At 41.7% G+C, this 12,730-nt stretch overlaps 1 protein-coding gene across 1 annotated transcript; it reads left to right on the top strand.

The window, feature by feature from the left end:
- The first annotated feature begins 286 nt into the window (after positions 1-286).
- LOC115111696 (ras-related protein Rab-3C-like) lies at positions 287-12,295 on the top strand. The gene is made up of 5 exons (XM_029638029.2): positions 287-411; positions 1,372-1,596; positions 4,880-4,998; positions 8,890-9,014; positions 9,330-12,295. Exons 2-5 carry the CDS (start codon positions 1,372-1,374, stop codon positions 9,518-9,520), a joined length of 660 nt encoding a protein of 219 aa, XP_029493889.1. The 5' UTR covers positions 287-411; the 3' UTR covers positions 9,521-12,295.
- Positions 12,296-12,730: the final 435 nt, after the last annotated feature.

Here is a 12,730-nt window from a genome sequence, read left to right as displayed (position 1 = left end):
CAAGCATATTTTTTAGTAATGCCACAGAGGAAATTGTATAATTGTCAAAATACATTATTAGATTAATGAAAATGTTCACAAAAATATAAATTTTTGAAAAATAATATAGTCTGGAGTTGTCAAAATGAATGTTGTCAAAGTGACTGTGTTGCATGCTGAATAATGCAGTCACCCTTTTGGAATTATAAAGACTACAAGCTCCATATTGTGAACTTTGACGTCGAATGCGCTTACTACGCTCTACAACGAACGAACACTGGCGCGCGCTTGGGCCGGACAGTTCAGCTTCGGAACACAGGGACAGCTCCCAGGTGCTGAAATTGTCGAGCATCAAACCGAACCGTCTTCTACAGTAAAACATTTATATAAAAACAGAAAAAGCCACTGACTGACACGAAGCCTTCGACGCAGGTTGGTTTACTATGATTTAAAATATTTTTTCTGCATCATGTCAATTTTTTACTAGACTGTTATAGAATTCCGCAAAGAACTTGATTCTAAGCTGTATTTCCGATGTTCCAAAATTCTGCAAGGTTTTATCCAATTTACGAGAACTAGCCTACGTTTGTGTAGCAAAATGGAATAGTGTATTTTCGTCGTCTTCATAACATTTCTAAATGGAATTAGCACATAAAACACCTAAAATGCAGTGCCCATGTATTTCTAGATGATTGTTATCGGTAATAGGACATTTGGTTTATGAAACATTGTACATAGACAGTACAGTGTTGTTAATAGTGCAGTTTAGGCTTGCTTGATGTAAAACCGAAAGAATCCTTCTCCGTTTAACAGAACAGGCACATGCTTGAAATGGCAAATTGCTGATGCACAGTGAAAACATTTAGGCTACTAGGAACAAAGATGTCTGCTGTAGCCCAGTTCTATTTATATAGAATGCTGACAAATGCAGACGAATTTCACAAGAAAGATGAAACATTCCACATTTGTTTTTTGTCAATAATTGTTGGATTGTTGAATGGATTGGCATAACCATTGATAAATCCAAGCCTAATTGATCATACACCTTCCACACCCTGCTGGGTATGGTATAGATTGCTTGGGAAGGATCTGACTAATGTCCATTGGCAGTCACACATATGTGAAGATGTAGAACACAGGTGGACTCTTCACCAACCCCAGGGTGTGTAATGCTCTTTTTGTTTATCCAACACAGCCATCAGACACAGTCTGTATGCGTTTAACACCAATCTCAGAGGCTGTGATCATTTTAATAATATATTCTTCTCTTACACGTCTGTGACATCCGTCTTCCATGCAACATATCTAAACCTTAGAGTGACATTTCTAATTCCAATGAGTTGATTTCATGTTTGTCATGACCTTTGACACTGTGACTCCTGGTCTTTCCAGATGGCTGCCACTCAGGGGACCAGTCAAGGGAAGGAGGGCGGGGACCAGAACTTTGACTACATGTTCAAACTGCTGATCATTGGCAACAGCAGCGTGGGTAAAACCTCCTTCTTGTTCCGCTACGCTGACGACGCCTTCACCTCAGCCTTCGTCAGCACCGTGGGCATTGACTTCAAAGTCAAGACCGTCTACAAGAACGACAAGAGGATTAAACTGCAGATCTGGGTAGGTCTGTCGCTAGAGTCAGGGGTACTCACTATTGTGATAGATAATGTCTAGTGTACTGTAAGTGAAGCTGTTCAACTACAGTGTGCACAAATATGAGCTATTCATTCAATTGCAGTATTTGCCTTATATATCCCCCCAAATGTATGTTTGTTAAGTTTAACTACAAGTGTGCATCTAGTCACAACCTGTCACAGGTTAGTCTGCACGTTGGCTGTTAGAAGTCTATAACAATGTAGAAGGCAGTATCGTTTCAAGCTTTAAGGGATGGGGCTTATAAATCACTTTCAACCCCAGTCCCTTAAAGCTTGTAACGATACTGCCTTTCTCCGTTGTTATAGATTTCTAAAAGCCAACATGCAGACTAGGATCCAGTCACAATAACATTAAATGTGACATTTGACATGAAACATTTGAGTTGGATTGTGCTGCTAAGATGTAGGAGCAAGGCCTACCGTGATGGAACGCGAGGCAGGGCAGTGTAGAGAACAGAGGCAGATGGATGTGTATGGATCACTGAACAACACTCCTCTCAGACTGTGTTCTCCTCCTGTGTGTGTCCGACCTCGCCTACAGCTTTTTTTTATTAGGAGATATGGAGTTGAAGGAGTTTGTTTCTGAGCACCTCTGAGATTGCTACGGTGACAATTCAAAGCATGCTTCCTCCAAACACCCGCTCTCTCTCTTTCCTAGAGAGGCAATGCTGTTCACTGTCATATTTACTGTCTGTTCCACCAATTCATTGGTCCCAGACAGGACTGTAGCAGTTAATCAGCTGAGGGTTGAATGTAAACAGTTTAATTAGTGAGTAATAAGGGTAATGGGTTTTTGTCAGTTAAGCAAAAACAAGCGGGTTCTAACAGACGCAGGATTGCCAGAGAGAGCATTCAATTGAATAGCTCTAGGTTGTCTAATTGGGCTGTTTGGGTATTGTACTATTCCCGACGAGCCACAGTACGCTCAAATTTACCAGTAAAGATTCAAATAATAGGACCTATTGTCACTCTTCACGGACTGTACTAAAGATTCTGTCCATTTGTTGGGCTTATTCACAGTGTAAACTGCTCTGTGGTGCCATGGCGATGATTAAACAAAACTCCGTCAATTCGTTTCAAATGGAGCTCCTGTTCATTGGACTCAGCAGGATTTTTCTGTCTCGCTGTGTCTTTTAGCCTCAGAACAAGCAAAGCTGCCCACTCAAATAGGCCCAAGATGAAATGAGTCATTGGCAAGCACTTGGCCCTGAATCGATAGGGTAGTGAAATGTGTGGATGCATACAGTATGTCTTCAGTATTCAGCCAAGAGGAAAGTCAACAGTCAAAGCATTTTGTCTAGAAGATGAATGTTTAATGTAAAGCAATGTCACAGTCTGCAAAAAAAAGAGAACCATTTTCAGAATAATTTTTAAAAAACGATAAAGAAATGTACTTAAAAAACATTATGTAGAAGTAGGTAATGCTATGGCCTACTGAATTGTATTGTACACAAACATTATGTAGAAGTAGGTAATGCTATGGCCTACTGAATTGTATTGTACACAAACATTATGTAGAAGTAGGTAATGCTATGGCCTACTGAATTGTATTGTACACAAACATTATGTAGAAGTAGGTAATGCTATGGCCTACTGAATTGTATTGTACAAAAACATTCTACAGTTCATTGTTCGCACTAATATATAGACACACACACCTGAACATCTGCATGCAGGTGCACGTACGTCCATGCTTTACTGTGTATATTTGTGGGTTTCCATTGCTCAGCCCAGCTGCTGTATGAGGGAGATTGAGGTAGACAGCCTCTGAGCTGTGTGTGCTTTTGAAGGTCAGAGATGTCCGTTGGCTACCACACAGACACAATTATAGCCATATTCACAGAGAGAGCAGAGCAGGCCTCTGTAGCTAATGTAACTCAGCATTGTTTGGTCTCGCAGTGGAAATAGCACACTGCTGAGTGCCCCTATACAAGAGGTTTATTGTAAAAACCCATAGACATGACATAATCAGTATAATATGGCCAGTAGGTCTCAGCCACCACAGTGACTAATCAGCATGGCGTCGGAAATGTCTCTCTATTTCAATGGTTAGCTACGGTATATGGGATCAATGGTCTGCTTCCCATGGGGTGTGGAGACATCACCAGACACCCTGTTGTGCTTGTATCAATTGCTCTGTTTGGGATGGGCCCTGCAGGCATGGAGAGGGATTTGGGTTATTTGATTTATTGATCATAGTGCATTATTCATTTACTGGGGAGACTTGAACCTCTAGAATTTGTGAATAGATAATGACCGTCATGATCATCACAGCTAGCCAAACCAGCTGGTGATGCAGGATACATGATCATCACAGCTAGCCAAACCAGCCGGCGATGCAGGATACATGATCATCACAGCTAGCCAAACCAGCCGGCGATGCAGGATACGTGATCATCACAGCTAGCCAAACCAGCCGGAGATGCAGGATACATGATCATCACAGCTAGCCAAACCAGCCGGCGATGCAGGATACATGATCATCACAGCTAGCCAAACCAGCCGGCGATGCAGGATACATGATCATCACAGCTATCCAAACCAGCCGGCGATGCAGGATACATGATCATCACAGCTAGCCAAACCAGCCGGCGATGCAGGATACATGATCATCACAGCTAGCCAAACCAGCCGGCGATGCAGGATACATGATCATCACAGCTAGCCAAACCAGCCGGCGATGCAGGATACATGATCATCACAGCTAGCCAAACCAGCCGGCGATGCAGGATACATGATCATCACAGCTAGCCAAACCAGCCGGCGTTGCAGGATACATGATCATCACAGCTAGCCAAACCAGCCGGAGATGCAGGATACATGATCATCACAGCTAGCCAAACCAGCCGGCGATGCAGGATATATGATCATCACAGCTAGCCAAACCAGCCGGCGATGCAGGATACATGATCATCACAGCTAGCCAAACCAGCCGGCGTTGCAGGATACATGATCATCACAGCTAGCCAAACCAGCCGGAGATGCAGGATACATGATCATCACAGCTAGCCAAACCAGCCGGCGATGCAGGATATATGATCATCACAGCTAGCCAAAGCAGTCCAGAATAAATACACACATGGATGGGAGATTTTCTGTGTGACTTACTGTGAGTGACTGTGTGTGTGTGTGTGTGTGTGTGTGTGTGTGTGTGTGTGTGTGTGTGTGTGTGTGTGTGTGTGTGTGTGTGTTTGTGTGTGTGTGTGTGTTTGTGACCAGCAACAACAATGTTCTGTATCTCTCTCCAGGACACAGCGGGACAGGAGCGGTACCGGACAATCACCACTGCATACTACCGGGGAGCCATGGGCTTCATCCTTATGTATGACATCACCAACGAGGAGTCCTTCCATTGTGTGCAGGACTGGTGAGTTCTACTGGGGTACAACACATTTTCATCCTCTCTAGGAGAAACATTTGTGTTAAATAGCACAGTTGATTATATAATTGAAAACCAGTACGTGTCACAGCATTAACAGCATTCATCAGCACGTTGGAAGGACTGCAATTTGTCAGTATATCATGTGTCATGAAATACAGGAGGGAAGGAAGCAACTTCAGATGACATGTTTTGTTTTAAGTATTGTTTACATACTTTATATCTTAACACAAGATTCTCAGAAAGACTACATGTCTTTTTGGACAACAGTGTGTTGTTGGGTTGTATTGAGACAGGATGAGTAGAGGAGTTCTCCCTGTGAAGAAACAGACCCAAATAGCTGACCTTCATCTCTGTCAGTATCTCCTTATCTAAGCGTATTGATTAGAGCGCTTGTTCTCAGAGAGCTACTGGCCCATCTGTGTGTGTGTGTGTGGGGGGGGGTCCCTGGGTAGGCCAGGCAAAGTCACGAATCACTGTATTTGTGAGCCACAAAATCTATTTCCATCCGAATACTGAATACCTACACTACTGGAACCTTGTTCTGTATCTTTCCTGTATCCTGGATTCAACATGATTTATTCCTCGAAATAAGAACAAGAAGTATATTTCATCAGTCACAATTACCAGGTTTCTGGGATAAACTCTACCAGAATAGTTTAAGAAAAATAATGTTTTGATGGATGCACTTGACAAAACGATTAAATGTCTCACGGTGAAACAAAAATAAAAATGTTTTCTCAATTGTGTAGAGAGAAAGTGATTTTGACTACCATGTCCTCTTTTGTGTACAGAATGGACGTGTCACATCAACCCTAGTGTTGGTATGTTGAGTAGGGCATCTTTGTAGAAAGTAGACAGGTTAAACATCTCTGTCCCCTTTGGTTGTGTAGATCCAGGTGTTGTGGGCAGACGGTGTGACCCCTCCCTCTCTGTAGCATGATTACAGCTCACTGCTATAGCCTTATCTCACCCTCACGGCCCAACAGGATTATGGGAGCACAGAGAGGAAAGGGGCGCTCGCGATCACTACGGCAACGCGCTGATGTACTGTCGGATGACTAACTGCTAAGAAAGGAAGAAAACACATTCATTTAACAGGCTCTCTGTATGAGACATTGCAATGCAATCAAATTGAACAGCAGCTACTGTAGAGTCATGAACTGCTCTATTCTGAAGTCTTGATACCAGTCAGCTAATGACTGTTATTATCTTGGAGCTGTTCAAATCAGTGAGCTTGTTCACTAAAGCCATAGCAGTGACAGAGCACAAACATACTCTATTAGTTAACACTTTCTATGAAGTACATACATGTAATGCTTTATAACATCCTTTATAATGTGTTATAACTGACTATAAGCATCCATAATAACTGATAAGTGGTAATGAAACCATGTATGATGTTTTAAATATCATTAGCTATAATTACTTATGAGACTATATATTTGGTATTTGATTAGGATCCCCATTAGCTGTTGTAATATCAGCAGCTACTCTTCCTGGGATTCACACAGAACATGAAACATGGCATAATACAGAACATTAATAGACAACAACAGCTCAAGGACAGAACTGCATACATTTTAAAAAAGGCACAGGTATCTTACGTATCAATGCCTACACACAAACTATCTAGGTCAAATAGGGGAGAGGCGTTGTGCCGTGAGGTGTTGCTTTATTTGTATTTTGAAACCAGGTTTGCTTTTTATTTGAGCAATATTGCATGGAAGGAAGTGTGTTGAGTTATTTTGAGGGGACAGCAAATGTACACTGTTATACAAGCTGTACACTCACTACTTTACTTTGTAGCAAAGTGTCATTTCTTCAAAAAAGATATACTCAAATTTTTACTAAAATTTGAGGGGTGTACTCACTTTTGTGATATACTGTATATATATATTTCTTTTGTTGTTGCATCATCCACGTAAGGGTCATGGGATGTTACAAAGCATGATACATATGTATATTTATTATTCTGAATTAAGGACCTGAACAGACTTCTTATGGTAGGCTTTTATTCCATGATTATTTTCCATTATTCGTCCTGGTTAGAAGGTTGAGGGTAAAGATGCATGTTTTCCATCCCTGCCAGGATGTGTGTGAATGAGCTCCAGTCCTAAACTCACACTCATTTCCTGTGTGTGACGCATTTGTCTCCTGACAGTGACAGAGACACGCTGGGCACTAGACACTGCTGCTTCTCTCCTCTCTTGGTTAATGGCCATTGAAACACAAAACGAATAATTGTGAGAGATAAACATAGATATCGGTAATCATTTCACCATTAAATATAGACTAGAGATAGATTATAAACATTCAGCACAAAAAAACATATTTCAGAGCAGCTGTTTTTGACCAGGATGTCACTGTGAATAATATCAATAGTCAGATGTGAATTGACCTACATCTGAACTCATATCACCAGTCACTACAGTCCAACAGTGCAGTAATACTTAGAAATACAATAACAATACATACATAATACAAAAAGTTAAAAACAAGAAACTAAATTAAGAAACATTAGAACGAGCAACGGCAGAGTCTGGAATATAATTATACAGTGCATTCGTAAAGTAATCAGACCCCTTCCCTTTTTCCACAGGTTTAGAGACATTTTTGCCAATGTATAACAAAAAAAACTGAAATACTTTATTTACATAAGTATTCAGATGCTTTGCTATGAGACTTGAAATTGAGCTCAGGTGCATCCTTTTCCCATTGATCACCCTTGAGATATTTCTACAACTTGATTGGAGTTCAACTGTGGTAAATTCAATTGATTGGACATGATTTGGAAAGGCACACACCTGTCTATATAAGGTCCCACAGTTGACAGTGCATGTCAGAGCAAAATCCAAGCCATGAGGTTGAAGGAATTGTCCGTAGAGCTCCAAGACAGGATTGTGTCGAGGCACAGATCTGGGGAAGGGTACCAAAAAAACTCTGCAGCATTGAAGGTCCCCAAGAACACAGTGGCCTCCATCATTCTTACATGGAAGAAGTTTGGAACCACCAAGACTCATTGCCATTAGTCAGGGAGAAAGGCATTGGTCAGGGAGGTGACCAAGAACCCGATGGTCACTCTGACAGAGCTCCAGAGTTCCTCTGTGGAGATGGGATAACATTCCAGACAACAATCTCTGCAGCATTCCACCAATCAGGCCTTAATGGTAGAGTGGCTAGACAGAAGCCACTCATCAGGAAAAGGCACATGACAGCCCGCTTGGAGTTTTCTAAAAGGCACCTAAAGACTCTATGACCATGAGAAACCAGATTATCTGGTCTGATGAAACCAAGAGAGACTAGTCAGATTTGAGGGAAAGATGAACGGAACAAAGTACAGAGAGATCCTTGATGAAAACCTGCTCCAGAGCACTCAGGACCTCAGACTGTGGCAAAGGTTCACCTTCCAACAGGACAACAACCCTGTTGTTGGCACAGAGCCAAGACAACGTAAGAGTGGCTTTGGGACAAGTAAAAGGAAATACTCAAATTTGCAAAAATGTATTAAAAACTGTTTTTTGCTCTGTCATTATGGGGCATTGTGTGTAGATTGATGAAGGAAAAAAACGATTGAATCCATTTTAGAATAAGGCTTTAACGTAACAAAATGTGGAAAAAGTCAAGGGGTCTGAATAATATCCGAATGCACTGTACATATAAATGGTGTGTATAGACAGTATGGACAGAACACACAAAAAATCTCGCTAGGAGCTAGAAGCAGGCGGACGGTGTCTGTCAGCGCCGTTCTGTAGTAAACCTGGGTTTGATGGAGGAGATATGTTGTTTACTGTATCAGCTTGTCGCCTATAGCTTCTAGTAGATAGATGCAGTGCTCTGTTTTCTTCTCTGTATATGTATGTGTGCGTGTGTGTGCAGGTCGACCCAGATTAAGACCTATTCTTGGGACAACGCCCAGGTGGTGCTGGCTGGGAACAAGTGTGACATGGAGGAGGAGAGGGTGGTGGCTGCAGACAGCGGGAGACAGCTAGCAGAACAACTCGGTGAGCTGCTATCATTTGATTGATCAGGGACACTTTATAGTGGCAGAGATAAAATAATGAACACATCGAATGGTCAACAGTCAGATACGAAGCATTATAATCCGTTAGCTCATTCTGATTCACAGCACCGGTACCTACATGGGCTTTTGTAAGTTCATTGACTTATTGTAAACATAACGTACAGTATTTGACAGGCTTTCATTTTCACTTAGTCATTGTCAAGAGATTTCTGAATGTAGACAATTAACTTCTTGTCAACATCATCTACGATGTTCATATACCATTTCTCTCTTCTCCCTCGCTTTCCCTCCGCAGGTTTTGAGTTCTTTGAAACGAGTGCCAAGGACAACATCAATGTCAAGCAGACCTTTGAACGCCTCGTTGACATCATCTGTGACAGGATGTCCGAGAGCCTGGACACTGATCCTGCCGTTACCACGGGAACACCTAGCGCCAAACTGACAGACAGCGCCCCGCCGCTCCAGCAGTCCGCCTGTAACTGTTAGTGGCTCCTCCCGCTTCCTGTGTTTCGAAGATACCCAGTCCCTTAGATATAGGCTGCATCCTAAATGGCACCCTTTTCCGTACATAATGCACTACTTTTGACGAGGGCCCATAGGGCTCTGGTCAAAGGTTGTGTACTTTATAGGAAAAAGGGTGCCATTTGTGACTCAACTGTAGTCTTAAAGTAGGGGTGCACAACTAAGGTCCTGGATGTTCCTCCTTGCCTTTTAATCAGAGATTGACTTGTATAAATACTGTAGGTGCACTCTCTGGCCAATCAGTGACAGTAGTCCATCAGTTAAGTGCCAGGATGGAAGGAAACTCAGCAGGACTGCGGACTAGAGTTGTGCACCCCTGTCTTGTAGTATTCTGATGTGTCATCTGACCACTTTTATCATCGTACATCAGCCAGGGCTGCAGACTGTTTCTGTTCTCTTGACAACTCCTTATGGAATTGTCAAACATGGAGTTGGCAAGAGCACTGATCTGTGACCAGGCACGCAATCAATGTCTGTCCCTCTATAGCTGTGTTGAGGTACAGATCTTCACACTTTTACCTAGAAACACAGATGGTCTGAATATGTCTGATGAGTATGTCTGTGTCGGCCTTACAGGATGGCTAATGATATGACACTACAAACATCCATTATCTTCTTTAGCTTACCTTACAACATTAAAAATGATGCTTGTAAAGGCGGTTAGAATTCAACGTGTTGGCCATGCACTGCACAGTAGCCTTCCAACTGGCTTCAAATACTTGTAATCGATTCAAACTCTATTAGGAGAACCCAGAGCTTTGTCACTGTTTTTATTGACCATCCTAAAACTTGCAGGGGATAAAGTTATAATCAGTGCATTAATTTATTTAGCCATCTAGTTATGCATTTATTATGTTTGTGTTACATATTGTCTTCTGCCGAAGCCAAAAGCTATTCTGTGTACTGTAGACAAACTGGTAGATGGTAGCTGATTTCTGTTTGCAGTGTGTGTGTGTGTGTGTGTGTGTGTGTGTGTGTGTGTGTGTGTGTGTGTGTGTGTGTGTGTGTGTGTGTGTGTGTGTGTGTGTGTGTGTGTGTGTGTGTGTGTGTGTGTGTGTGTGTGTGTTTTAGGAAGAGTGAATGAGTGTGGCAGTGTGATAGATTTCAATCATCTACCTTGGGATAAAAAACAAATGTGGCCTTTTAGTATTTCCAACATGGCCTCTTCTCCTTTATGGTCACCTGCCACATTGATTTCATACTTCATGAATATCCTACATTGTGTCTGTGAGTACTGTATACTGTACATGTGCATTTGTATTAGTAGTCCTGATATGCCATCTGATGAGTGTGTCCACATTTCTGCAAAACTGAATAGATCCTCTTTTTCTAGTCTTATTAAGAAGTTTGACAAGTGTGCTGTCAAATAACCAATAACCCGAAGTTATGTTGTTCTACCCAGACAATTACAGTGATCTTTACCCAAACTACAAACCGACCCTTCCCTCGTATCCACTTCCCGAAGAGAAAGAAAATAAAAAATGACCACAGCCAAGATATGATATGTTATGACAGGTGGATACTGAAGCCATGATAGAGTCTGTCTGACGGGATAAACATCAATATCCTCCGAAACAGTATTTTTAGGGAGAATGTTTCATATTTCATATACCTAAGAAAGTGCACCTTTTCCACATCCTTGAACCACGTTGTTATTGTCTCCATCCTTGGCTGAAGCAAATTGTCCTTTACATATAGGATGTCGTGACAGTCCTGTACCTCCCAGTAAAGATAATCTACCATATAATGGGGGAATAAGTACATAAAACATTTGATAACTGTAATTGTGCCAACAAAAAAAAACTGTCTGTTTGTTTTACATCGTGTCTTTGCATAGAAAATGGAAGGTTCAAAAAAGAAAAGTAGCATGAAGACATTGAATTATCTATATTTATATATCTATGGGTGTATGTTATCTATGTTATAGATATATAATTAAGTGCATCTTCATAGCTTTGGCTGTGTGATGCAATGGGCCAACAAGTGCAATATTTTAGGAATTTATTTCTGTACATAGTCCTACTAGTACCGTATACCTGCAGTTGAGTGACTGGTCTGATGTTGGTGTTGTATTGTATGGCACTGCAAGCATCACACTAAGTGTGTGTGTGTGTGTGTGTGTGTGTGTGTGTGTGTGTGTGTGTGTGTGTGTGTGTGTGTGTGTGTGTGTGTGTGTGTGTGTGTGTGTGTGTGTGTGTGTGTGTGTGTGTGTGTGTGTGCGCGCGCGCGCTTTATCTGGGATTTGCAGTGCGGTGAAGTAGTGTAATGGGTGTTTATTACTTATTGTATGCTTGTACCTTTTCTACGGATGTATTCATGCACTATATACTGTTCCTGCTAGCTATCTGTTGGTGAACTCGTACTATACGTCAAAATGCAGTATTGGTGAAGATAGAGAAATTAGGGTATTGCCATATGCTGTACTGATATGAGTCTATGTTATAAAAAAGGGAAATATCTCGACTCCAACAGGATGTTGTCTGTGTGAGATTATTATTTACCTGTACATGAATAGTAGCCATTACCCTGCTGAGATTGAAACCTCAAACATCTCTACATTCAAGATTCCCTGTCATCTACTTCCTCCTCTGTGATTATGCATATTCATGACCTCCACTATTCAGCCCACTGGGCACAGACGTCAATTCAACGTCTATTCCACGTTGTTTTGTACCTTCAAGTGCAAGCAATGTACAAACTATGTGTTTAAGATGATAGGAAATAAACAAATTGTATTCATGTCATGTGTGTATTGTGTTTTTGTGTGTGGAGATCCATTGGCTCCCACCTTGTGATTGAAGGTGTTCAGCTTGGTGTATTTTTGTGGTCTCTCACTATCTCTAGAGAAAGCATGCCTCCTCATGGAAAAACCAGGTAAGTTCATGTTTTACATGATGATTTTCTATGCCCAGCATTAGGTTAAGGCTATGACCATAGGTTGAGGTCAAGGAAAGGGTTGAGGCTATGGGTATCCAGTAGTGGTGAGTGGGGAAAATCACTGAGGAAGCCAAGCCAGGAGGAAATAGCCATATCACAACCTATGTGTTGTGATAATTGCATTGTTTGCTCTGTAACCTGTTTGTTCATATGCCTTGACAACGGGATATATAGGCCTAAGGCTGAGACAATAAGACACAGTGGCAGATTAAATTCAACCACGGCTGAACCGGGAGG

This window comes from Oncorhynchus nerka, linkage group LG27 (genome assembly GCF_034236695.1).
Source record: "Oncorhynchus nerka isolate Pitt River linkage group LG27, Oner_Uvic_2.0, whole genome shotgun sequence".
Classification (NCBI taxonomy): Eukaryota; Metazoa; Chordata; class Actinopteri; order Salmoniformes; family Salmonidae; genus Oncorhynchus; species Oncorhynchus nerka.
Note: the sequence above shows the minus strand (reverse complement) of the source record. Positions and strands in the feature narration are given on the sequence as shown.

What these genes read in the sequence shown, in the direction of transcription:
- LOC115111696 (XM_029638029.2), top strand. Translation starts at nt 1,372, where the DNA reads ATGGCTGCCACTCAGGGGACCAGTCAAGGGAAGGAGGGCGGGGACCAG. An exon ending in GGATTAAACTGCAGATCTGG is followed by an intron (nt 1,597 to 4,879) that starts GTAGGTCTGTCG and finishes ATCTCTCTCCAG; the next exon opens with GACACAGCGGGACAGGAGCG. An exon ending in ACAGCTAGCAGAACAACTCG is followed by an intron (nt 9,015 to 9,329) that starts GTGAGCTGCTAT and finishes TTCCCTCCGCAG; the next exon opens with GTTTTGAGTTCTTTGAAACG.